We start from the raw sequence: 27,851 nt of genomic DNA on the forward strand, positions 1-27,851 counted from the left end.
TCTTATTATAATCTATTGTTTCCTCTATTTAGCCTCTTTATTCTCATAGAAAAAGGGAATGGCCATGAAATAGGCTAAACGTTTAGAAGCAAGAGGGGCCACTGACACCTGGGCCCACTGGGAGTTTTCCTGGTATCACATTGGGCCAATCTGACACTGGTCACAATTGTACGTGTTCATTCCCACAGATCCAGCTTACACACAATGCCTGAGTAGTCTCCCATACAAGCCACCAGGCCAGTATGACTGAAGAAGACCCACATAAGGGCCTGGGATCAGCTATAAATGGAAATATAATTTTAGGGGGTCCCTTATGGACCTGAGAGCCCTGTGCTGTGTATACGAGAGTCTGACAATTTGTTGTTTCTATCCGTGCAATCTCTGTCCCTTATTAGCAATTTTTATATAAATCCTTCTAGTGGAGCTAATGCTGGCCCAAATCCTTACTCCATATATTTTAGCATCTCACTGGTCAGCTGGAGTCTGAGCATCTTTTTTATTGGAATTTAATAAATGTTCACAGGGAATTCATGGTCCAAAAGGGAACTCTTTTCTCAAAAAGCCATGTTTTTAATCTCCATAGCTCTGTGACACATGGCAATATTTTTATTGGCATTAATGTCCGTGCGCGAGGCCCCTTTCTGTGGAACTCACATTTTTGGTGACGAAAGAACGGGAAAACAAGGCAGGAGAGATAAGGGAAAGTACAACTTGTTTGCATGCTAGGGCTTTTTCTGGAATATAAATATTTGCGAAATGGCGATCGTGCGTTTCTGAGCATGGTGACGTCCCACCCTATACCTGCAGCCAGATATGTCATTTATTATGTGTACAGATATCACATAATGTCCATAAAAATCCTAATAAACTTACACCTATTCCGGAGAGCACAGGCAGCACAGTAGTTTTTAATTATACTGATTATTATTTTTGTATCAGGAGACGTAGAGCAAAATCATTGCCCTTACCTACCACAATGACATGTATTTTCATCAGAGCTGTATTTCTTCTTCTTCTTATGAGCTCTTGCCCCCTTAAATCTATTTTATGGAGTAAACCATTTCTGTTACTTGCTTGCTGGATAAGGGGTCCCATGAATCCCTATTTAAGTTTCTTCACATATAGTCCATGATTGTGTTATAGTCTTCTGTCTCAAGGACATTTTATTTTTCCATATATCTCAATATTTAAATAGTTTTTTAATGTCTCTTACTGGTAATTTGCTTAGATCAATATAAAGTAGCCCCCAAACCCCCTCCCTGGGATTAAGGTTATTGTTCACAAAGAGCACTTTTGCCAACTTTATTGAGTCTTCATAGGGAAAAACTGGATATAATTCTGTACTAATTATATGTCATGTGTACATTATGCTTTTTACCCTTAAAGGGGAAATCCATAATAAAAAAATATCAATTAATGCTACACAAAAAGCCCCAGTATTAGCTATGTTGGCAAGGTGCTAGAGACGAGGGGTGACATCCCCTTGGTTCTTTGTGTCCGTAAGAAAGGAACGTAGATTGTTTTATGTAATACAGTCCTGCCCTAGAAAGGCAAAACAATATATATATATCCTTATCTATTACCTGCAGAAATTGCATATTTACAGGATTTGTTTTTCACCCTAATCCCTCTTATCTGAGAGAGCGAGTAAATAAGGGGATAAAAAGGCGCTTTCCCCTCCCTGAGCAAAGTTTCTGTTGCAAAGAAGTGAAAAGAGGGGATTTAGGAGCTTAAGCCCGTCATTAAGGTGAGACAGAGTTAGAAAAGGTGTTTGTATGGGGCCTTAAATCCTTTTATTGCACCTGTCTTCACTTATATCTGGAATGTGTTGTTCGCCCCTGAAGAATGTTCCATAAAGATGGAGAAATCGGCGCCTGCCTGGGATCAAGGGCCGGAGACTGGATAGATAGGGTCTATAATAGAGTCAATGGAGGAGCCACCTGTTTCTCATGGGATTATTGGGATCTCCGCACCCATTGTGAAATACTACTGTTGATTTATTAACTGCACCAGGGCAGTGCTATAGGCAGTAGCATAGGTATGATCAATGTTTACTACCTTGGTTTTTGCAGTCCTTACACCAGGGCCCTTGCCATTTGGGTGATTTATCATTATATGCTAGCAGCAAGGTCTTCCAACTTTCTTGGGTTCAGGCCCTCTTCTGTGCTCAACAAATGGCCAGACTCCACCCCTTAGCCATAGATATGGTTGTAGTAGCAGATGCCCTACTGTAGTTCAAGGGGTATGAAATCAAACTTTTTTTTACCAGTGAGCCACATTCAAATTTAAAAAGAGCTATGGAGCAACAGAGGCATAAATACACTCCACGGGGGGTGTCACATAAAGGCTTTGATTGACTATTTGGTAGCTCATATGTGGACTGGCAGCCTATAGGAGACTCTGTTTGGCAGTACAATTGGTTTTATACAACCAAAACTTGCCTCCAAGCCTGGAATTTAAAAATAATCACCTGCTTTGAGGCCACTGGGAGTAACATCCAAGGGGTTGGAGAGCAACATGTTGCTTATGAGCACTGGTTGGGGATCACTGCAAGACAGTATATAAGTGATCAGCCTCTGATTGGCCTTTAGGCTGGGCCCCCATTCCACTGGTTTGCAGCCCACAATGTGCAACCTGATGCACAATGGTTTATAGGGAGTGAAAATGGGATATAGTAAGGATGGAGCAAGTGGCCGAGCAAAGGGGAAAGTGATAGAAGGTATTTTTAACTTGGTGGGTAAAACTTTTGATGAAGAATAACAAAAGTGGTGCAAAGCTCACATCTAGCTAACTTGGTGCCCATTCCTTTGTCTTGTTTTTTCCAAGCCTTTGTGCACAGAGTCTTATCACTAGTCAGGGTGGGCAGAACAGTGACACCGTATAAATATTTTACAGGCTTTTCTGATTATGTCTAATGGCAGAACAGTTGCTGATGTATTACCATGGCCTGACCGTAGTCTAGCCTGGCATTATGTTGGCCGCCCAGAAAATTGTGCCATATGTCCTGGATAAGACCCAACTAAACACATTGTCGTTACCTTGGCTTTAGACTTCAGGCGGCGCGGTATTACTGTAATCTGCCTTCATGCACACGGCCGCTTAGAAACATGAAAAATTGCTGTTCAGGCGAAAGGTGACGGAACATGTTTCAGATGTGTCCTCATTTATCATAGGGAATTCTCTTTGATATACTGGCTCCCCGGCTATGCACAAATCCCCTCTAATGTGCAGTGTATGGTTACAGGGAGACAGGGTTACTAATGGGATCAGAAGCAGGGATCAAGGTAACACTGAGAGCCTGGGCAAGGGGCATAACTATAAAGGAAGCAGACCCTGCTGCTGCTGGGGGGCCCGGTAGGTATAGGGGAACCCAAAGTTTACAGGGGCTCTAAATGCATTTTGCTGTGAGGCCCGGTAACTTCAAGTTATGTCATTAGCCTATTAAGCTATGCACTTGGGATGGGAAACAGTGGGTACAATGTAGTGCAGTTGTTAATTAACTGTAAATTAACTGCACTGTGACACTGGCAGCCAATTAGCAGCCATAAGCATACTTAAGCCAAAAAACATTACACAGATCACCTGAAAGCATTAGCGGCATCAGATGGGGACCTGCTGGGTTTCTGGCCATCTGTGTGGCTCCAGTTTTTTCGCTCAAACCCTATCTTGATCTTGGGAGTAGGCTCTTCCAGATGTTAAAGTGGCTCGGAAATGGTAATGAAAATTTTTTGCCAAGTTTCGCCATTAAAATGACGCCCATGGGCTCTAATGGGTGAAAAATTCAATGCATTTCACCAAATTTTTGCCATGCTGGGCCAGATTTACCTATAACTGGGATATAACAAACTATGCACCAATTTTTTTTAAATGTTTTTATTTGCACTATAATACAATACATAAACAGAGCAAACATGTTATTACAATTATGGATAAAACTTTGATTTTTGAGACTGGGTCTGGTCTGCACACTATTTTCGACCTTCCCCAGTCATACAAGTGGAAAATGCAATATAAGACAAAGTGTTATTATAAAGAAGAATTTATATAGTTAAAGGAGAAGGAAAGGTTAAAACTAAGTAAGCCTTATCAGAAAGGTCCATCTAAATATACCAGTAAACCCTCAAAGTAATGCTGCTCTGAGTCCCCTGTCAAAAGAAACACTGCATTTCTTTCCTTCTATTGTGTACACATGGGCTTCTGTATCAGACTTCCTGCCTTCAGCTTAAACCTCATTGCCCTGGGCAAGAGCATGCTCAGTTTGCTCCTCTCCCCCCTCCCCTCCCTTCTCTACTGTAATCTGAGCCCAGAGCAGGGAGAGACTCAGGCAGGAAGTGATGTCACAGCATGTTAATACTGCAGCTCCTATCCTAAACAAACAGAGAGTTTCTAGAGCTTTTTACTCAGGTATTGTAAAACATTCTACAGAATAAATATAGCATTCTAGCATTCTAACTTGCACTATTGCATCTAATCTATTGGCAATAAAATGCCTCTGTAGCTTTCCTTCTCCTTTAAATATTCCCTTCCCCTAGTTTCCCCAACCTTTCCCTTTATCCAACTTAGTTCCCTTGATGTTTTTTAGGTCTCTATGTCTGGCTCCCCGTGTATATTATCTGCCTCCCCGACAGTTCCTTTGACATATACCATGAGGTGAATCTGAATATTGAAGCTATTTCTTTTTGTCTTTGAGGGGACAAAGTATGCACATATTTTAACCAGGTATTGAAGAAATTTGTTACCTAACGTCCCCTATTGAGATTAACCTCTAGCCGGGCCATCTGAAATCAAGTTTAAACTTCACTAGGTTCAGTGTTGGAGGTATATTTGAAATCCAGCAGTTCAATTTAGCTTTTCTACCAATCTGCTTTCAGGATTTTTGTACCATCGCTAAATATCGCCCATGTGGGTGTGAGTGGTATATCAATTAATAGACTAGTTTTACAATACTGCATTACCTTTATAGAAGTGGACAAGTCCACAAGCAATGGTAGATATCTGGCCCAGCAGCTGAACATTTTAGTCAACAGTCTGAATCCGACCAGTCCACTTTTTTCCTGAGTTCTGGGGAGAAGTAACCCCTGTGCAGTATTTTAAGGAACATTTCATGAAATTGGTTGGCCCACTTTTAAAGTAAAGGTCACAGATTCATAATAATTCAGTAACGTGCAGCAATGCCTGACACAGTGACCCCAGCAATATATGTCAGTGACCCCACCATTTCATGCTATAGTAACTCCAGCAACGTATAACAGAAACCCCAGTATTTCATGACCTAGTAGCTCCAACAATATATAATGCAGAGACAATAATATTCAGGGGTGCATGTAGAGGAGGATGGGCCTGGGTGTAGGATGTGTACCCAAGACCCTCGCTGGGCTCCCCTTCCTCTAAATTCAAGCTCCAGACACACACATGTGCAAAGACTTCTCTACCATCCGTGATAAGTGGACCCCAAGGGGGTGAAGGCCTGGATGAGCTCAAACCTCCTGTACCCCTGGTATTTCCACCACTAGTAGTGTTTTATGATGCACTCCACTATCCAATGTTCATAATTGATCCCCGGTGTCCCCTCACAATAGCCCCAGTGAGATATGCCACAGTGGCCAAACCATCCTATGATGTAATATATTTCATGGCAAGAAGAAGGGAAGAGGCCAGAGGGTGGATAGGGGAGGAACAGAGAAGAGGTGGTAAATAGACAACACACAGGGAAAATATATGAGAAGTTAAAAACTTATGAACGCAACTTAATAAGCTCTAAACTGACTGCCCCCCACAGTTTAGGGTACACTTCACCATGGGATTCCAGCATCTGCCCATCTTCCCCTGTATCTCATATGTGGGAGTTCTCTCATTATGGAAATTTTGGGGATGAGCAAGGAGGAGACCTAAGGGTGGATGAGAGACAAACAGAGAGGGAAGGAGAGCAGGGAGGAGATCTGATGGATGGCAGTAAACACACGTGCCCCCTTAAAAAGTAAGAGCTGCACCCTCCTCTGCATGCCCTCAAGTGGCGAATACCCACAGTTTGGGAAACTGCTCCCTAGCACACCCATGCCTTTTTTCAGTTATGTTTACATACTAAGTCCATGAGAAAGATTCAGTTTCAAGAAGTGAAATCTCAGACTCCTCTCTCATGGGGGGAATAGTAACTGCTATTATTTTCTGTACTGCATCTGGCCCCTTCTGGTCCCCTAATAAAGAAATGGAACCTATTTATGAAATGCGATGAAGGCAGGGTACAAATCAGTAGTTGCCACTAGAAGGTCCCTGCCCCACAGAGCTTACAGCCCAGTGATAGAACCATTGTACCACACTGTCCCCTTGATTCACATCCATACGCAATAGCATACATGAACGTCTGTATCTGAAACCCACTCACTCTACTGAGTGGTGAATATCCTTATGACTTTGCTCTTTTCATTTTTTCAATCCAGGATTAGGAGATGCCTGGGGTCATCCAAGCCGAATTGGACCACTGGATAATGTGGCCAAGGAACTGGGATCTCATCTTCTACAGGTATCTAACAAATCGACATATGTATTGGCTATATAAAGGGTATATTCTACCACTCAACTGCAACTACCAGCAGCCTGTTGTCACCCAAAAATATATTATTATAATACATTTCCATATTTAAAAGCACATAGTATCACTCATGTATTTTAAGGTATAAAGTACCCCCTACTGTAAATGATAAGTATATTCAAAGTCACTGAGGGGTTCTGTGACCATATAAAGGCACAAGGCTGCAGGATGAGTTATACAGGGAACTCTGAGTATCACTAATGTATTATAAGGGATAATGTACCCCCTACTGTAAATGATAAGGATATTAGAAGTCACTGAGGGGTTCTGTGACCATATAAAGGCACAAGGCTGCAGGCTGAATTATACAGGGAACTCTAAGTATCACTCGTGTGTTATAAGGGATAATGTACCCCCTACTGTGAATGATAAGGATATTAGAAGTCACTGAGGGGTTCTGTGACCATATAAAGGCACAAGGCTGCAGGCTGAGTTATACAGGGAACTGAGTATCACTCATGTATTATAAGGGATAATGTGTTGCAGCTACTAATACTCAGCCTGAATGAGCTCTGCAATAGGTTGGTGCTCTTAAATACATGTTACGGTAATAATAATAATAATAATAATAATAATAATGAACACATTTATATTTTCCCTTGGATAGCACATTCAGATTAACATGTTGTTCAGTGGAGGAATCCTTAGAAGTCATAATGAATAGACTGAGGGGGATTAAAAAGTCATCCATTCTGCTGGAAGTGTTAAGTTGTCAGTGAGCTATTAAAGTGATTGATAGTCTACACGCAGGGCCTGGGATAGAATTAAATATATTATTCTGCCATTTAATCCAGCGAGTGACTGGTAACCCCTCACTGCCAGCTCTGCCCACATCACTCACACTCTTTAGCGAATAGAATGGAGCCTGTTTGTGTGCCGCACGTGTAATATTTAATGTTGCAAAGAGTTCAATAAACCACCCATTTCCCTGCCAGAAAGTGAATATTTTTATAAATTAAACCACCTGGACGTTCCCTAATGAGGATTTTCCAGAAAAAAACATCATTTTCACTCAGATGAGACGCCATATTACATTTTTATTGGAAATTCTATATTTAGTTTAGATTTGGAAGTCTGATTGATAGGGAGGAGTGCAGTTCAGCACAGCGGGGCTTTTATCTCTGTGGCGCTGGGGCGTTTGATTTGAGCCCAGGCTAAATATTTATGGGTCCCCCCTTTTTTGATAGAATTTGTCCATGCCGGGCGTTTGCTTGTAGACGGATTTAATCCAGCGCAATTTATCACTGAGGGCCCAAAACCCTATAGTGAATGTGCCCATTATTGGAGGAAAAGACTCAGCAGGGCTGCAATAATCTCCCCCCTCCGACCTGTACAGTCTCACTGCACCCAATGTGTTTCCCATAAAGAGCCCCCCGGACCCCATGTTTCCCTGTAACGGCTCGGCCATGGGCTAAACTCTATTTACAGATTCAGTGACGCAGAAAGCTTGTGGGTTACAATAACTAAAGTGCAAAAAAAAAGGGAATGAAAGAACATGTCATTCTAATGAACTTTCCAATATACAATATATTATCTGTAAATCTAAATGAAATTCAAATGACTGTCTCATTGTTTACATTCAATGCACTGCTGGTTCTAACCCCTGAAACATTGTAGCAGAAGCCAGTTAGAACTTCTGAACAGGAGAACTATATTCTGCCACGTTGTTTTAAGAGCCAAAGAACATTGACATGTTTAAAATCCTTGAACGCTTGGAATTAATATATATCGGAAAATTGCTTAGAGATTGTCTTTTTAATAAGCGAACGCGGCGATGCTTTCCATTTAATAGGCAAGTAAGATAACAATTACTGCTGTTACTGTTATGGGGTATGTAAACATTTTTTTAATATGTGAATTGAATATAGATTGGAAATAGATTTTTTATGTATTTTGAGCTATGGGATGTTTTCTGGGAAATAAGTGGTGCTTTGGGGACTGAGGCAATATCCCAGGAGTGCATTACCCAATATAGACTGGCAATTATATTTTACCAAGATTTTTGTAATAATTAAAATAACAATCACTATCACTATAAGGAAAGCCCCTCAATTATTGACATTTTCCCATCTGAAGGCCCCCATAAACGGGCTGATAAAAGCTGCGTGGGGCCATCCGATGGGCTTCCCTGATCGATATTTGGCCGAAAGTCGGCCAGATCTCGTTCAGGCAGGTTAAAAATCCTGTCGGATCACATCTGTGCGTTTATGCTGTCCTGTGATCCGACCGCCCGTTTTGGTTGCATTATGATCCGATCGTTGGGCCCTAGGGCCTATGATCGGATCAGCCCGATATCGCCCATTTCAATGTGGGCATATCGGGGAGTGATCCACTCGTTTAGCAACATCGCATCAGAGCAGATCTCTACGTCTATGGCCACCTTAAGTTAGAAGTGTGCGTGTGATGTCAGCATTGGGTTATGCACATGTGCAGTGACATCACCATTTTCCCAAATAAGCCACACAGCCACAATTTTCACCATCTTGTCCCCCGTGGTACAGGTATGGGACCTGCTATCCAGAATGCTCAGGACCTGGGGTTTACCGGATAATGCATCTTTTCAGAATTTGGATCTTCATATCTTAAAGGTGGCCATACACAGGCCGATAAAAGCTGTTGACAGACCGAGTCGGCAGCTTATTAGCCCGTGTAAGGGGCCCTCCGACGGAAGTCGACCAGAATTCGATCGGATGGGACCAAAAATCCCGTTGGATCGCGGGCGCATCTGTTCGTTGATGCGGTCCTGCGATCCGACCACCCATTACCATTCATTAGGATCCGATCATTGGGCCCTAGGGCCCACGATCGGATCAGCCCAATATTGCCCACCTCAAGGTTGGCATATCGGGGAGAGATCTGCTAGTTTGGCGACATCTGCAAACGAGCGGATCTCTCCGTGTATGGCCGCTTTTGTCTACTAGAAAATCTCGTAAACCCGATAGGCTGGTTTTGCTTCCAATAAGGATTAGTGATGGGCAATCCTTGAACACCTGCTCTGAAGTTTCGTTTAATATTTTGTCGCAAAAGATGTTTTGCAATTGCGAAATTTTATCACATCCGCTGCAAATGTTCACAAAATCGATTTGGTTGCAAACTTTGCAAGGAAGTCGCTGAGGTCTTTAATGAGTCAAAAATGGAGCAAACATGGTCACTAACATTTGCAAAGGTGTTTGTGAATGTTATTACATTGCCCCATATAAGTTTTAAAGGTGAACAAGGGTCTTGATGTTTAGTCCTCCTTTAAATTTTTACTTGAACACAATCGTCTGGGTGGAGCCAATACCTTTCCAAAAACAACCAGATAGCATTTTCAGTTACAGGTTGGAAGAAGGCAGAATAAGAAGGCCAATAATAAAAACATAATTAAAAAAAAATAAGGAATAAAAGCAATTTTAAAAGTCTCTTAGAATTGGTCCATCTATATTATAAAAGTTAATTTCCCCATTAGCATTCCATCTGAAAACAATCAATGCTGAAAGATTCAGCTTCTATTTGGTTTCCGCAGGGAAACTTTTGACTAATAGTGATTTTATACATTATGCCTCAACCTAACTATGTGGCCAACTGCTCCTGCTGCCTGTCTGAGACTCACCATGTGAGATAATAGTTTGCAGCAGGAAAAATAATCGGTTAATATTTTCTTATACCACATTTTATTCCAGAATTTTGTTCTGCATGAATTCATTCCTTTGGTTTTAAAGGGGGAGTTAAATACATACGTTTACTGTGTTATAGATGTCCCTTATTAGCAGCTTCTTATTGTATTTGATTGGGCTTTTTTAAATTTTTTTAAATGCCCCTTTTCCCTCCCCTACAGACTCTCGATGGATTTGTTTTCGTTGTAGCGTCTGACGGCAAAATCATGTACATATCAGAAACTGCCTCCGTCCATCTGGGATTGTCCCAGGTAAGCGGCGCATGAAACGCGATGGGCATGGTGGTTTTAATGGATTAATAAAGTTAACGGATTTTCCTTGATTGACGACTGGTGCGTGAAACCCACTTTGTTATTGCAAGTAAGCTGGTGGGCCTGTTGAGAATGAAGTTCAGTCTACCCAACATGTTATTATGATAAAAGCTAAAAATAATGTTATATTATAGAGCGGGAGACTGATGTCTAATTAATTCAGTATTTTTGTTTGATGGGGAACTTGCCCTTTAATAAGTATGACCCTTTGTACCACTGGCTTATGCTGTTTGGGGCACATACTTGAGACCTGATAAGCAGGACAGAGTGGTAACTTGCTACCTATCAATAGCCTTGGCTTCTCTTGGCAGGTGGAATTGACGGGCAATAGTATATATGAATACATTCATCCGTCGGACCATGATGAGATGACAGCAGTCCTCACTGCGCACCAGCCGCTGCACCCGCACTTACTGCAAGGTACATGGATTGCATGTGAATGGCCATTTATTTGCTGCTTATGGAAAAATGTATGTGCAAAATTGCAGCTAGGAGACCTGTCCAACAGACAGAAAACTGGTCTAAAAATACACTATGCAAAAAAAAGGGGTGTGGCTTGCCAGAAAGTAGGCAGGGTTTGGATGAAATATAGGTGGGGCAGTGTGTAAATGGCCATTCCTTATGTTTAGACTGTAACAGAGAGGGCTAGGGTCTCTTTTGGAGTAATGTGAAATCACAAAGGAACCCACCAAGGCCGCTATTCTTCTATGCCCCTCAGCAGCCGCTGGGTCTGCTCTCCGCATTGTCCTGGTTGGTGGCTGCTGCCTTCATTCCACTAGAACAGTGTTGAGCAGTAACGTAACTACCCTATTCAGGGCCCCTTCTCTAACCCCTCCAGACGTGCGGATTTCCTTACCACGTTCGCTGCGGTGTAGTCACTGGTGGGCCCCGAGTAGTTACCCCACTGGTGTTAAGGAATAGGGATCCGACTCCTGATGTATAAGGAAGAGGATAAAGGTCCAAGCATTTATTGTCGGGATGCACGAATCCAGGATTCAGTTCAGGATTTAGCCTGTAATTTATGGAACCGAATCCAAACCCTAAATATCACATGACTGAGTCACACATTTAACAAAATTGTAACATTTTAATCTATACCCCCAAAATAAATACTTAAGCAACAGATTAACATCATATTAAATGCCCTATTAAAGAATCTTACCAAACTGGAATACAGGTATGGGACCTGTTATCCAGAATACTCGGGACATGGGGTTTTCAGGATAATGGATCTTCCTGTCATGTGGATCTTCATACAGTATAAGCACTATATAAGTACAGCATGAGTATGTTATATTTACAGTACCGGTGTGGGATCAGTTATCCGGAAACCCGTTATCCAGAAAGCTCAGAATTACGGAAAGGCTGTTTCCAATAGACTTCCAAATAGTCCAATTTGTTTTTCTCTGTAATAATAAAACAGTAGCTTGTACTTGATCCCAACTAAGATATAATTAATCCTTATTGGAAGCAAAACCAGCCTATTGGGTTTATTTAATGTTTACATGATTTTCTAGTAGACTTAAGGCAGGAAGATTCAAATTACGGAAAGATCCGCCATCCAGAAAACCCCAGGTCCCGAGCATTCCGGATAACAGGTCCCATACCTGAATAAGTATAGTATAAGCACTATATAACTACAGTATGGGTATCTTATATTTAGTGATGGGCAAATTTAGGTGAAATTCGCAAAACAGTGGAAAATTCGTAAAAAACGGCGTCCGTTTTTGACGCCGGGAAAATTTTTGCGGCGGTTTTACGTATTTATTCGCCAGCGGCGAATCACGTTATTCCCTACAAATTTGCGCCTGGCGAATAAATTCACTACTTACATTTACAGTATGAGCATGTTATATTTATATATACAGTATAAGTACTATATAAATACCGTATGCGCTTGTTATATTTACAGTATATATATATTTATATATATAAAAGCAGATTAGGTCTTTGCTTCAGATGGTTTTCCCTGAGCTTATGGAAGGTGCCGGCTGACAGAGAGCAGTTGCCAGTCAGTAACAGTTATGTCATCCCTGAGGCTACAGGAGCACATGTGTCAGGGATAGTAGCCTGTAAAGCTGCCTGGGTGGCCCTCAATGACACTTCTGTGTAATTAACCCCTTACATGCACCAAACTCTAGTGATAACCTGAAACCAAAAGAAAAAAGAAATACAGTTTCTGGGCAAAGACTGGTTGAATAATAAAAGTTGTAGGTAGAGACACATGTATGAATACATGTTAGAAGCACCTCCCGTAGGGAAGCTCTGTATGTTGTTCTCAGACACAATAAATGAAACAACTGGGGTGGATTGTTCAATATCCGATCCCTTAGAGGGCAGAGCCTTGGGAAGCTAAGCAGGGGAATGCAGATTTCATACGTTTCCCAAACAGCTGTGCACTTCAGTGCGGCCAAAAGGAATGATTAAATGGTTATCTGCAGGCCCAGGCGCTCGCTCCTCACTATCACCGCACACATGATGTCAGCTGGAGCGACACGGCCAATACTTGCCCTCGCCCATCAATACAAATACATCCCTTTGGCAGTAACTGACACTTTGTTTATTAAACAGTTTTTCTGAAAACCAAGTGCATCTGTATTTCCACGTTGGAATGTTCCTCCATGCACTGACAGTTCCCTGGTCTGATTTCAGAGATAGCGGAGCTGATTTACGAACATAAATAAATTGCTGATCGGTTGCTATTAACAACTAGCCTTGTGCAATTTAACACCAATATACCCCCAATGTGTGTGTGTGTATGTGGTGTATATCATATGTTCCAGAAGGCGCCTCCCATTAGGGCTGGAACTAGGGGAAGACAGAAGAGGCACCTGCCTAGGACGCAATGATAAGGGGGTGCTGGGCAGGTACCTATTCATCTCTTCAGCCTACCTGTAGTCCGTGTTCACTGCCCTCTCTAGCTCTTTGATTATGGAGTTGTCCTTATAGTGGTCATCGAGGTGGGACATGGGGGGAGTTAAGTCAGGGATTGGGCAGGGTGGGTGGAAGCGGGATGTGGGTAGGGCGGGAATTAGATGGGACAATGGGGATCGAGTGCGTCGGGCCCCTCTGAAGGTTTTTTTGCAGGCTCACTTGGGTTACGCCACTGCTGATGGGCCAGTCCAACACTGTTTTTGACTGCTTCACCCTACCCCAATTTACCCCTCAGAATGGGTTTCATATATGAGTTATCCCCCCCCCCCCCCCCCGCCACTACCTAGTCATCTTTCATGGGGATCCTCCTCTATAACTTTGACTTAGTTATACTTCTTATCTCAGGGTCCTCTTCTCCATCCCCCCACCATTGATGAAGTACACAGCTGCCTGAACTGACTACTACCCTGCCCTTTTATACAGCTAGGGAAACCACTTGACATCCCTGGGCCAATTAGAATCCTACCACAAGGCATGCCTACACCTAAATAACAAACTCCTCCCCCACCCATATCTCTCTTTTATTATTTTACTAGGTGTTATGTTTTGGGTAACCGAGGATGAGGAGAGTATAACAGTGCTTTATTAGCAGAGTCATGCAGGCATTACACAACAGTAACTTTCACTTTTAAGCTGATAGGAAGTATGTACAGTAACTCATGTAGACAGTGTCACCTGCAGGCCATTTGTATAAACACCACACTAGGCTATTTAATTTCATTCTATTACCTTCCAATCTCTGCACTTTCCCATTCTTTTCGCATTTCCCATTTTTGTTTTTTCATTTCCTGTGGCTTTTTCCATTCTACATCTGGATTAGCCCATCCCCTTCCTCTTTTATTTCCTTATCCTGTCTTTTGCATCTGTAGGGAGGAGCTATACTGGGTAACAATTTAAATATTTAAAGGGGGCCTTAAACATTTTCAACGCAGTAAGGCTAGCACCTAACATGCATTGATCTTTGTGATTATCCCTTTAATTTTCAAACAGTTTAAAAAATACAACACACCCCTTTAAAGGAAACTAGTTTTTATGTTCCCTTTTCTAAACTATTCAGCAGATCCTATGATAATAAGGGATTCTTCACAGGAAGCCTTAGCCAGTGTTGCACTGGCCCACCAGGATACCAGGAAAAGTCCAGGTGGGCCCAGGTGTCAGTGGCCCCTCATGCTGCTTGACATTTGGCCTATTTCATGGCCATTCCCTATTTCTATAAGAACAAAGAGACTAAATTGATGGAATAATAGATCATAGTGTGTGAAGAACTAGGAGACTAGGAGACTAGAGGTTAAGTGAGGAGAGGAAGAATACTAGTACTGAGAGTGGGCCCCTGGTCTAAGATTATTTGGTGGGCCCTGGTCAAAGGTTTTTGGGTGGGCCCTGGTGTCCCAGTCCAACACTGGCCGTAGCTGTATTTATTAAAGTGATTTATACGTGTGACAGCTACAATATTACAGTGTTGAAAAATGTAAAATCAGTCCTAGATTCCAATGGAAGAATCTAAAGCTTTCTGAAATGCCTTTCAGAATTGAACCATGAATTGTAATTATAATGTCCAGTTAATACGGAACCTGCTGCAAGTCATTAACATTATTGGGAAACCTCTGCTCCAGACTGACAAAAGGAATAAAACTCTCGCTATTCTCTCAGCCCCTCATTCTATATCCCCTCTCATGTTATCCACACTTGGCAGGGCTACATCATTTAAGGCCATGATATTCCACGCCACGATCAGCTTAAGATCCAGCCGGGAGCAGCTCCAATCAGCGCTTACTGGGAATATTAATAATGACAATCTTGAACTTCTCAACACTGACCAGCAGCGTCACAGATCCAGGCTGGAGGGAAGATACAATAGGGATCTTAATCCCCCAGAACTGGGAAACAGCAGCCCAGTTGGAAAGCGATGGATATCAAGGCTTTACAGATGAGCAAGAGTTTAATCCCATGATCCTATTAGGGTCTGATTCATTAGACAGTGACTAGTAATTTGCTGCTCAGTAACCTAATCGTTTCCTACACGGGAAGGGATTTCCTGTATCCTTCTAGCACAAGGCAGTGAACTACATCTCCCAGAATGCTGCACCCTCAGAATTCAACATTCACTGGGAGCCACAGATTGTGGATTCCAGGTGCAGGGAATAAGGAATGGACAGTCCCAAACAGTGGATATGAAACAGGTTAAAACACTTACTGGAAAGTGAGCAAAGACCTGACTGCTGCCTACAGAGAGCTTAAAGGGATACTGTCATGAAGAAATTTTTTTTTTCAAAATGAATCAGTTAACAGTGCTGCTCCAGCAGAATTCTGCACTGAAATCCATTTCTCAAAAGAGCAAACTGATTTTTTTATATTCAATTTTGAAATCTGACATGGGGCAAGACATATTGTCAATTTCGCAGCTGCCCAAAGTCATGTGACTTGTGCTCTGATAAACTTCAATCACTCTTTACTGCTGTACTGCAAATTGGAGAGATATCACCTCCTTCCCTTTTCCCCCCCCAGCAGCCAAACAAAAGAACAATGGGAAGGTAACCAGATAACAGCTCCCTAACACAAGATAACAGCTGCCTGGTAGATCTAAGAACAACACTCAATAGTAAAAACCCATGTCCCACTGAGACACATTCAGTTACATTGAGAAGGAAAAACAACAGCCTGCCAGAAAGCATTTCTCTCCTAAAGTGCAGGCACAAGTCACATGACCAGGGGCAGCTGGGAAATTGACAAAATGTCTAGCCCCATGTCAGATTTCAAAATTGAATATAAAAAAATCTGTTTGAGAAATGGATTTCAGAGCAGAATTCTGCTGCGTCTTGAAAAAAACATGTTTTCCGATGACAGGATCCCTTTAAAGAATCCCTTTATGTGTCCATCAGAGTATTCTAGTCCCACCCACTACTTAGATATTTCCTGCAGTTCAGTGCAGGAGTGTAGTGGTTGGGATCTATCCTGTATGATGCCATCAGACTGTTCTTGTCCCACCCACTGCTTCAGTTAAAGGATCACAATTATTCTCCTTTAAGTGGCCATCACAGTGTAATAGTCTGTCTCACAGATTCAGTTGAAGGATCCTTAACCTATCTCTTTAAAGGGGTAGTACATCTTCAATTTACAATTGTAGTATACTATAGAGAGTGATATTCTGAGACAATTTGGAATTGGTTTTCATTTTTTTATTATTTGTGGCTTTTGAGTTATTTAGCTTTTTAATCAGCAGCTCTCCAGATTGCAATTTAGATTGTAAGCTCTACGAGGCAGGGATCTCCATCCTTTTGTCTCCTTCACAATAAGCACTTAATATGTATTGTAACTATACTTTATAATTATGTGTATTGTATTTTTATACTTATTTGTACTTAGTGATGGTCGAATTTGGGCTGTTTCCCCGAAAAATTCCTGAATTTCCCGCAAAACGGCCAAAAATTCACAGTGGTTTCGTGAATTTATTCACCGGTGGCGAATCGTGGGAATTTGCCACGAATTTGCGCCTGGCGAATAAATTCGCCCATCACTAGTAATTATTGTAATGACCCCCTGTTTGTTCTACTAATAAATTAATACAAATAAAAATAAACATGTATACATACAATTTCAGCAGTCTGGTTGCTAAAGTCCAAATTATCCTAGCAACCATGCACTGATTTGAATAAGAGACTGGAATAAGAAAATGAGAGGTCTGATAAATAAAAAGTAGCAATAACAATACATTTGTAGCCTTACAGAGCATTTGCTTTTTTTTAGATGGGGTCAGTGACCCTCATTTGAAAGCTGGAAAGAGTCAGAAGAAGGAGGCAAATCATTCAAAAAAGACAAAAAGAAAGGTCAATTGAAAAGTTAGAATTAGCCATTCTATAGCATACTAAGGGAAGAGACACACGCTCAAATTCGGGGAGATTAGTCGCCCAGCGATAAATCTCCCCAAACTGCCTCCCGCCGGCTAGAATGTAAATCGCAGGCGGGATGGCAATTGGTGTGCTTCGTTTTCCGAAGTCGCCCGAAGTGGCCTCACGAGGAAACTTTGGGCGACTTCACAAAACGAAGGGCTCCGAGTGCCATCCCGTCTGCAATTTACATACTAGCCGGCGGGAGGCAGTTTGGGGAGATTAGTCGCCCCGAATAAGAGGCAATTTTATTGTCAACTGAATCTACCCGAATCTGAACGTGCGTCTCTGCCTTAAGAGTTAACTTAAAAGTGAACTGCCCCTTTAATGTGTACTTAGAATCTTGTAGCCCTGAAGCCCAGCCCTCTGACTGAGTCTGTGACACATTGGGACTGACTGTTTCTAATATGTTTTCCATCTTGTCCTTGAAGAGTATGAAATAGAGAGGTCCTTCTTTCTACGGATGAAGTGTGTTCTTGCCAAAAGGAATGCAGGACTGACATGTAGCGGATACAAGGTGAGGTATCATTTTTTGCTTTATAACATGATTTTATAACATGCTCTTTATTGAGGCTACAAAGTCAGAATTCATCTCATTGACATTTTAAAGTCATACCTGCCGAGTTCATGGAGAAGTCAATGGGAGAAGTCCCAAAGATAACCTGATCTGCGCTGGGTTTCGTGCAATAATCAAGATTTCATGATTTTCGGGTGTCAAATATGAAAAAGTCGCAGTTTTCAGTGACAAATCAGAAAAAGTTGTATTTGGATTTTTTCATGATTTTATCGAGTGTTTTCCCGAACAAGAAATTTCCAGGAAAATGTATTGATAAATAAGGGGGAAAAAACCTGTGCGGATTTGGTCGGAGTAACTTTCAGAAAATAAAATAAAGATATTTTCAGGATTTTGATAACTAACCCCCATATTGCTATTGCCACTTTTATTACTCATTTTTCTATTACGATCCTCTCCTATTCATATTCTAGTCACTTAGTCAAATCTCATGGTTGCTAGGGTAATTTGCACCCTAGCAACCAGATTGCTTGAATTTGAATCTGGCGAGCTGCTGAATAACAAGCTAAATAACTCACAGATTTAAACCCCTTCAATGCATACTAATACTGTTTATACAAATCATGTGATTAATGTAACGGTACATGTGATTAATGTAACGAATATTAATATGTTGGTGGAAGATGTTCCTTTGATCCTGTTAAGCTTAGATATGGATAAAAATGGTTTATTAAGGGACCCTTGACGCTGCTAGGTCAGTAATCCCAAGACATTGGAAGGAGTCGGCTCCTCCCAGTTATATGGAGTGGCAGCAGGTTGTAGAGGATACTAGGAAGATGGAAGAAATAACACATATTATTCACAATAAGAGTATTAAATACTGGGAAATTTGGGAACCATAGGTTAGGTTTTTAAACAAATAAGTATAAAAGGGGAGGATAGGCCGAAAGAGGATCAAATGGAGGATCTTTCTGTGTATAAACACGATTTATCTGGGGGTCTGGCAAGTGAATCAGCCGGAATAATAAAAGTGTAACTGTTTTATGTAGCTTGAATGGTTCGCGGGTTAAGTATGTGAACAATGGAAGTGTACTGCAACGAAGTAGCGCTTGTTTTATGTATATTCTTAATATTCTTCATCTACTTTGCTATATTCTTATCTACTTTTTATCATCTTTCTTTTATATTTTTGTCACTAGACTTATCTTGTAAAAATTTGTATAGACAAAGTATGTTAAAAAAAAAAATTTGTAATAATGTTCTTTAATGGATTTACCATTAAAGAAACGGCTCAGGGTAAAAATAAAAACTATGTAAATAGATAGGCTGTGCAAAATAAAAAATGTTTCTAATATAGTAAGTTAGCCAAAAATGTAATAGTGACTGGATGTGTAACATAATAGCCAGAACACTACTTCCTGCTTTTCAGCTCTATAACTCTGAGTTTGTCATTGACTTGAAGGGGGGCCACATGGGACAAATCTGTTCAGTGAGTTTGCAATTGATCCTCAGCATTCAGCTCAGATTCAAAAGCAACAGATATGACCCATGTGCCCCCCCCTCAAGTTTCTTATTGGTTACTGTCTGGTAACCAATCAGTGTAAACCAAGAGAGCTGCAAAGCAGGAAGTAGTGTTCTGGCTATTATGTTACACATCCAGTCACTCCAGCCTTTATACATTACATTTTTGCCTAACAAACTATATTAGATACATTTTTTAATTTGCACAGTCTATCTATTTACCCAGTTTTTATTTTTACACTGAACAATTCCTTTAAATTAATTCCAAATAAACTATAACCTGTAGAATTCCATGTGACGCTATATAACACAGGGCTGCCCAGCTTGAGTCTATGGGCCGAATATATGACCCTCGCTCCAAGGTACTTTCAATCATGCCCCTCTGTCTGGCTTCATGTGTATATCATCATCATTTTGATTTATATGACACGTAGTATGTCAGCTAACTGGCTTACTCTGTGGGAGAAGTTGCTGAATGAGCATTAGCAGGGGCGTAACTATAGAGGAAGCAGACCCTGCGGCTGCAGGGGGGCCCAGGAGGTATAGGGGCCCCATGAGGCCCTAATTCATATACAATTTCAATAAATATTGGAGAAACAAGTCAACCTCTAAACATTTTGGGGGCCTGAAAAATAATTTGCTGTGGGGCCCAGTAATATCTAGTTACGCCACTGATTAGAATCAGAGATCCAAACATTCCCTTATTTTTAAGGAGTCTCTTGGATTTGTACCCTGGCCATGGATGCAGCAGGGGATGTGGTTTGCGTGTAACTGGAGATAATTGAGGTATAACAGGGCATGACCCAAAATTTTCCCCAGAAGGTTGATGTCTCTGGTTGATTATCCCCAAGGGTAGACAGGTTGCTGTGTGTAGAGTTTGCTTTCAATGCATTTTCTATTTCTGTGGCAGGTGATTCACTGCAGTGGCTATCTGAAAATAAGGCAGTACATGTTGGACATTTCTCTGTACGACTCCTGCTACCAGATTGTGGGCCTTGTGGCCGTGGGTCAGTCTCTGCCCCCCAGTGCTATCACCGAGATCAAGCTGCACAGTAACATGTTCATGTTCAGAGCAAGCCTGGACCTCAAACTCATTTTCTTGGATTCCAGGTAAACAGAATTATAAACAGTCATAAAGTTACTAGGTCCGGTGTCGGACTGGCCCACCAGGATTCCAGGAAAACTCCAGGTTGGCCCAGGTGTCAGTGGCCCCTCATGCTGCTAAACATTTGGTCTATTTCCCGGCCACTCCTTATTTCTATAAGAACAAAGAGGCTAAATATATGAAATAATAGATTATAGTATGTAAAGAAAAGGGACTAGGGGAATAAGAGATTTGATTGAGGAGATGTATAATAACAATACTGAGAGTGGGTCCCTGGTCTAAGGTTTTTGGGTGGGCCCCTGGTATCCCAGACCGACACTGACTTGGTCCCAAGTATCTGAGTAGTTTGCTGTTTTCTCTTTGTGCTTTCTTAATAACGTATAATATTCACTGCTCAGCGTTTTCATTGCAGAGTGGCTGAGTTAACTGGATATGAACCTCAAGACCTTATTGAGAAAACTCTCTACCATCATGTACATGGCTGTGACGTGTTCCACCTCCGATATGCTCACCATCTCTGTAAGTTTCTCAGTTAAATATATTTTTATTGCCCATATACAGGAACCCTAACCTACAACTTTTTATCCATGATAACTACCAAGGCTTGTCCACAGCAAGGGAGATTCCATACTCATACTTCCCAACTGACCCAGTTTGGGATGAAAAGGCTCCAGGCTTATGGGAAAATGTGTGGACTTTTGGGTGGATCAAGGGGCAAATCTAGACATGGTTAGACCAAATGAGGGAAAGCCTCCTACAGATCTGGTCCTAGTGCACACAGCTCTGAAGCCAGAGCAAAATCCATAGAAAGTAGAAGAAATGATTCAAGCAAGTCCCAAAAATGACACAATATTAATATAATTGTTAGGTATGATACAAATATTCTTCATTCATTTAGCTTTCTGTGTTCTTCTTTGGCAGTGCTGGTGAAAGGCCAGGTCACTACCAAATATTACAGGCTGCTCTCCAAGAACGGAGGTTGGGTCTGGGTTCAGAGTTATGCAACCATCGTTCACAACAGCCGTTCCTCAAGGCCCCACTGCATAGTGAGTGTGAACTACGTACTCACGTAAGTACTGAGCTCCTTGCACTGGTTTTCTTCACTTTTGTGTTTATTTCCCGGGCAGGAATTCCCAAACTGCGGCTCTGTAGTCTTCTGCCTGCTTGAGCTATGGGATCTACATAGGCTTGTTTTGAAAACACAGCTCACATATTCAGCTCCTACCAAAAACGTATCATGCTTTTGTTACTTTTGGTGAATTCAGGTGTATGAACTTGTCTTTGGTTTCCCTTGCAGGGATGTGGAGTACAAAGAGCTACAGCTTTCTTTGGAGCAAGTTACAGTATCAAAGGTTCCATTTTCATGTCGGACACCAATGACTACCTCCCAGGAAGCCCGCAAGCCCATTAAGGTGAAAACTGGCAAGGTGAAGTCCAAACCAAGGACGAACCCATATCACCAGGTAATTGTGCTTATTTTTTAGCAGCATATACTTTTGCACAGAGGTTATCATTACTGCTTTAAGAATGGGGGTCTCTGTGGAGTTTGTGCTCCCTGTGTTTTCCTGGCTTTTCTCTATGTGCTCCAGTTGGACAGCTTTGCTTGGTAAACCACATCTCCAATTTAGAGATGATATCATTGAGAGAGTAGCATTTTTATCAAGATTTCATTCTATAATTAGGGAATTTCTGCATCATTTCATTTGTTGTTGCACAAGAGGCAGCGGTGCTTATTAAAAACAATGAGATATATCATGTACTGGAAAAAAAAGCTCATGGAAAATCAAAGTGAATCTATTCTGAAAGTTTACATTCTATATTCCATGTTTGTCCTGATGTCTGGAAGGGTTCCCTGCTTTACAGGAAAGGAAGTGAAGTGTTTTGCACAGCAAATGGAATTAATTTAGACATTTATATATAAATCTATGTTTGATGTCTCCATTCCAAAATGGTTTAGGTGATACTTTTTATCCCCTTTTTTCAGCCATATACATCATTCATTGGTGATAAACGGGATTGTTCCCAATATGGAAGTTGGAAAGGAACTCCGACAATGAACACTGCCACTAACCAAGAACAGAGCAACCATTCAGAAAACAGTGAACTGTTATACACCCCAACATACAGTCTGCCATTCTCTTACCACTATGGACATTTCCCTATGGACTCCCATGTACTTAGCAGCAAAAAACAGGTGATGCCCTCTCGATACGGACAGCCTCAGAGTTCCTCCCCTTGTGAAGTGGCAAGATTTTTCTTCAGCACTCTACAGAGCAGCGGGGAGTGCCACTGGCATTATGCCAATTCAGTTGTTCCAAGCTCTCCTCCAAAAAATATTCATGAACAATCGGTAACTCAAGTCCGGCACAACTTGGCACATAATTATGAAGGTAGGTTATGTTATGTATGTTCTTAAATAAATGATTGTCTGTTAACGTCACAGTAGGTGACGTCTAGTGGAAATAAATCACCAGAAAAGGGACTGGCTTTGGATAAAGCAGACAAGTGACTGTTGACTTTGACACTCCTATGGATGCTCTCAGCGACTTTCAAAACGACTGGTGTGGTTACTTAGATAACCGGCACATAAAGCACTTAATGCTAGAGTGGCCTACAAGCCTTTGATGGAAGCAAAAGTGATATCCCAGAGGAGCAAATTGTGGGGGGAAACTCTTTGGTGTTGACTCTCCAATGAAAAGCTACTGAGATTTATATTTCTGAATGGTAAGAAACAACTGGCTGATGTGGTGGCTGATAGAGGGGATAGTTGTATAGTACCAGCTGGAGCTAATGTTACCTGCCAGAAACAAAAGTTGTTGCAGACTCAATACATAAAGTTCTCTTTGATGCATATTCCTGTGCAATTTCTCAGTGGGGACTAAAAGGGAGGTTCTGACCTAGGGTTGCCACCCGGCCGGTATTTTACCGGCCTAGCCGGTAAAATACCTGCCAGGACCGGGGCCGGTATTACAAATTTACCGGCAATGTAGCTGCCGGTAATTTGTAATACCTATAACAAAAGCCCTTGGCCCTCCGGCAGAAACGTACCCCTCCTTCGTCTTCTGTCCCTCTTGCGATGGGGCCCCGCCCCCTTCCGCGGCACGCTGCACGTGGCCCCGCCCCTTTTCGTCACGCCGTTACCGCCCCCCATCACTGTCCAGTAATTTTTTTTAAAATAGGTGGCAACCCCATTCTGACCCCAAGGGTCACTTTCTTTACTCTGGGGGAATAGAGGAAATGTTTTCTTTCCAATTAATGCAGAAATGCATCTGGTCATTCTGCTCATTGCCTGATAACGTGTCACTATGTGATTCATGATAGTTTCTGAGCTTCATCTCTTTGATGTGCATGATGGACCATAGAGATTCTCTGCATAATTCACTTGTGAAGCAAACCTATATGCAGTATGAATATCAGGGCTGGGAGTAAAGGTGGCCATAGACGCACTGATAATATTGTACAAAACTAATTGTCATATGATATTTGGTGCGTGTATGGTGGGAGACGAGCCAACCGATATTGGCAGAAGAATTGGATATCGGTCGGAAAATTTGGATTAAGCACCTTTGAAGGCAATAATAGAAGTTTGTTTAAAAAAAGGGAATAAAGCTCAAAATCCTTATATAGCTTTTATTAACATACACGCAAATGCACTGGGAACACTGCACATTCTATTCCAAATCAAACCGTGAAGAAAAAAGGAACAAATTGTGTTATACATTTACAAAAACTGAAGAAAAGGGAATATTAGGCTGTTCCAAAAAATAGCAGTTCTTGCATTCTTCATACAAACTCAAACATTCACTTTATAAACTGAGAAATGCTTCAAGATGTTGCTTTCCTTTGAATGACTGAACTAATATTGAGTTGTATAAGGAGTGTTTCTGAGAACTGCTGCACATCTGTGTTACATGGAGTCCACCAACTTCCAACAACCTGTTACATTTCACAATTCTTCTGCATTTTTTGGTTTTACCTCACAAACAGCATTTTTGATGTCACCTCACAAGTTTAAATATTGTATTAAGGACCAGGGATTGGGCCACTCCATAAAGTCAATCTTGTTGGTCTGGAAACAAGATGTTGCTGGTTTACTGGTGTGTTTGGGGTAATTTTCTTTGTTGAAACCCCCATTTCAAGGGCATTTCCTCTTCGGCATAAGGCAACATGACTAGTGATGGGCAAATTTATTCGCCAGACGCAAATTCGAGGCAAATTTACATGTATTCGCGAAACTATTTTGCTGCCGGCGACAATTTAATGCGCACCCATCAACTTTAACGCAAATGGACAAAATGTAGACGCCCACCAATTGACACCAGCGTCCAAATTTTTGTTTACTCATCACTAAACATGACCTCTTCTAGTATTTGGATGTATTGAAACTGATCCATGATCTCTGGTATGTGATAAATAGACACAACACCATAGTATGAGAAACATCCCCATATTATGATGCTTGTGCCACCGGCTTCACTCTGTACTGTTACTTGACTTCAGTGATTGATCAGGTTAGTGATGTCGGACTGCTATTATTCTGAACACAACTGTAAATTCTCAAATATCTACCCTATTTAGATCTTAGAATTCCGATTGGACACACATGACTAGAAGTCATGTGAACTTCTGAGAACTTACTATAAAAACAAAAAGAACAGTTTCTTTGAAAAAACTGACCAATGTCATATCCCAAAATAATATTCCCCTTTTGTGTACCTGCAGGACAGGTTTTATGGTCTGATATTATGATGAAGCAAAACCCAGTAATATTTTTTACAGGCGTTTTATTTCATCCTAATCTTTGAGTCGCATTTGTTAATGAAATCACCCAAACCCCTTTGAAATGGAAATAAATCCTATTAACCGTAGTTTTGACTTGAAGTTGCAAATTTGCATGCTAATGTGTATTCTGTTTAAAACAGGTCTCCCAACTTTCTCTAATATCATTTTTGTTTCTATTTTATGGCTTGGATGTTAACAGCAACCAAAAAATTCAGTGCATTAGACAGTCCACCTGATGGATTTACAGACTGTTCCATGTCAAGATCCAGTGCCAGATATAAAGATGAACTCTACCACTCGTCTCCAATGAAAACGAATAAATCTGAAAACCGGGCAGCACCACCATACCATGGCGTGAAAGAAGAAAATAAGCTGTCTTTCAGCAGGTACCAGCAGGAGAAAACATTTGCCAATGAAAAGCACTTTTCCAACTCCCTGAGTAATTCAGTCCTGCAGAAATCAGAATGCCTCCATGCAAAGACTATTGAGCAGTTAAGTCATCTCCTTCCAAGGCCAGTGGTATATGAGCAGACAAGACGGCTTTGCATGAAAGAACCTAGGTACAGCCATCCTAATTTTCATCACTCAGGTTATAATGAACTAGAAAATGATAGAACAAACTCAAGATTTGCCCATCACAATTCAGAACATGAGCACTTCAAGCCTGGTGGGCAAGTTCCATATGTCCCTCTGAATTATCATCATGTGTTGTCCAAACATGGGACTTGCCAAACGTCACCATGTGCAGGAACGGAACATGGCACAGAACATTATGGGTATGGTTCTGAGGAAGTTAATGCGTTTGTTTACAAAAACCAGAGACAGACATCCGTCTCTTCTCCAGAAACTCACCGGGAAACATCAGTTCCTCATTACATTGGGACTTCAGTAATTATAACCAATGAAAGGTGATATTAGGACTTTGTATAGTCTTATTTGTTAATAAAATGAAGTCTAGAATCATTTACGCCAAAGCACGAGGAAACATTGTGACCAGTTCTTACAGATTCTAGCGGAAAGGTCTTGATAGGAGAGACATGCACTAGTTCTTGGCAAACCATGTGTAACAGATATCTATACGGTCTCACTAGCTTGCCAATAAGTCAATGGTGTAGAGAAGTCATGAAGTTTTGAGAAGTCATATCCCACAATCAAAGAGTTATACATTTACAGTAATTACATTGAGGAGACATATTTATAGCCACCAATTTTCTCTGTAATGTTGATCAAGTTATGGAGCCAGTCTACTTCCAATGGTACTGCAATCTTTGGTAACCAGGCTGCAAGTGCCAGTTCATGTTTCTATGGCAGTGCCAAAGATAGAGGCCATAATGAATTCTGGAAGCTAGATAAGAATGGTTCCAAATAGGTGTTAAGAGTGAGAAATAAATCTAAAGTAATGGATTGTGTTGAATGTTTCGGTGTTTGGTGAGATTAAGAGGGAGGACAACGAAGGCCATCATTTAAGAGAAAACAGGCCACCTTAATTGAGAAATAAACCCACAAAGCTCTCTAGTTATTGCTGAAATCGAAGCAACTCTGTGAAAGCAGAAAAGCCACCAATAAGCCATTATCCTAATTCTAAACACTCATAAATATAAATTTTTCAGACCCATCAATAATGTAATGCCCCAGAATCATAGGAGGACTGTGATGGCTTGAGCCACCCCCCCCCCCCCCAAATCAAAACCTATGAATTTCCTAAAAGAAATGGGACAGAAGCGTTATACGTGGAATTTGCACTGAATTTATCCTAAAATGTGTTCTAGGGTTATTATATATTAAATTATCTTGCCAAGTCTTTTGGGTTTTGGAGCTGTATTTATCCTACCATGCATTATGAAGTATAGATGAGATGGACACTAAAGTTATGCTACAAGTACTATTATACATTATACTGGCACCTCATTTATCCTGCCATGTGTTCTGGGCATTATACATATAATTTACCATGGGAAACTATAACAAAAATGTAGAATATGTGTTTAATTAGATTCTTCAAACACAAAAATGACCCTTCACCTATGCCTAGAATCATACCACTGATGGCTGCTTGAGGACGCAGGCTGATCTTGACGTAAATGGAATGCTATACAGTAATGTTATTTCTACATTTACCACCCAACGTACTGCCAACTCCTGTCCTGGAGCAAGGCTAATTATGCAGATTTAATATTAAATTTAGGTGCATGGATTATGGGGTTTGTAGATAAGGGGGCAAATTTACTAAGCGTCGAAAATTCGCCAGCGACGGCTTCGCAGGCAGCGCAACACTTCACCAGGTGAAAATTCGCTCAGACAACGCTAATTCACTAACATGCGAAGTTGCGCCCAGGGTGCCGAACGCTGGTGAAGTTGCACTACCGAAATTCAGCAAGTAGAGCGAAGTTGCGCTAGCGTTGGCTAATTTGCATATGGTGGGAAGTTAAAGTTGAATGGACGTATATGTTGCAGCAAACACATTACACTACACAAGCCCAGGGAAGCTTAATTAAAGAAAATAGAGTTGTTATATTGCCCTGCACATGAGCCCAGTGTATAGTTTATGTGCCATA

At 41.3% G+C, this 27,851-nt stretch overlaps 1 protein-coding gene across 2 annotated transcripts in view; it reads left to right on the forward strand.

Annotated features, from left to right (window-relative positions):
- Positions 1-26,259, forward strand: part of sim2.S (SIM bHLH transcription factor 2 S homeolog) — a 52,940-nt gene extending 26,681 nt beyond the window's left edge. The window contains exons 4-14 of one of the 2 annotated variants that reach the window (XM_041582958.1): positions 5,780-5,952; positions 6,438-6,520; positions 10,407-10,496; positions 10,868-10,976; positions 17,806-17,891; positions 20,320-20,519; positions 20,927-21,033; positions 21,436-21,583; positions 21,812-21,977; positions 22,499-22,904; positions 25,496-26,259. In XM_041582958.1, the coding sequence (XP_041438892.1) occupies positions 5,780-5,952; positions 6,438-6,520; positions 10,407-10,496; positions 10,868-10,976; positions 17,806-17,891; positions 20,320-20,519; positions 20,927-21,033; positions 21,436-21,583; positions 21,812-21,977; positions 22,499-22,904; positions 25,496-26,208 (2,281 nt within the window). In that variant the 3' untranslated portion in view covers positions 26,209-26,259. 2 annotated transcript variants of the gene reach the window in all.
- The last annotated feature ends 1,592 nt before the right edge of the window (positions 26,260-27,851 follow it).

Source organism: Xenopus laevis, chromosome 2S (genome assembly GCF_017654675.1).
Source record: "Xenopus laevis strain J_2021 chromosome 2S, Xenopus_laevis_v10.1, whole genome shotgun sequence".
Lineage (NCBI taxonomy): Eukaryota > Metazoa > Chordata > Amphibia > Anura > Pipidae > Xenopus > Xenopus laevis.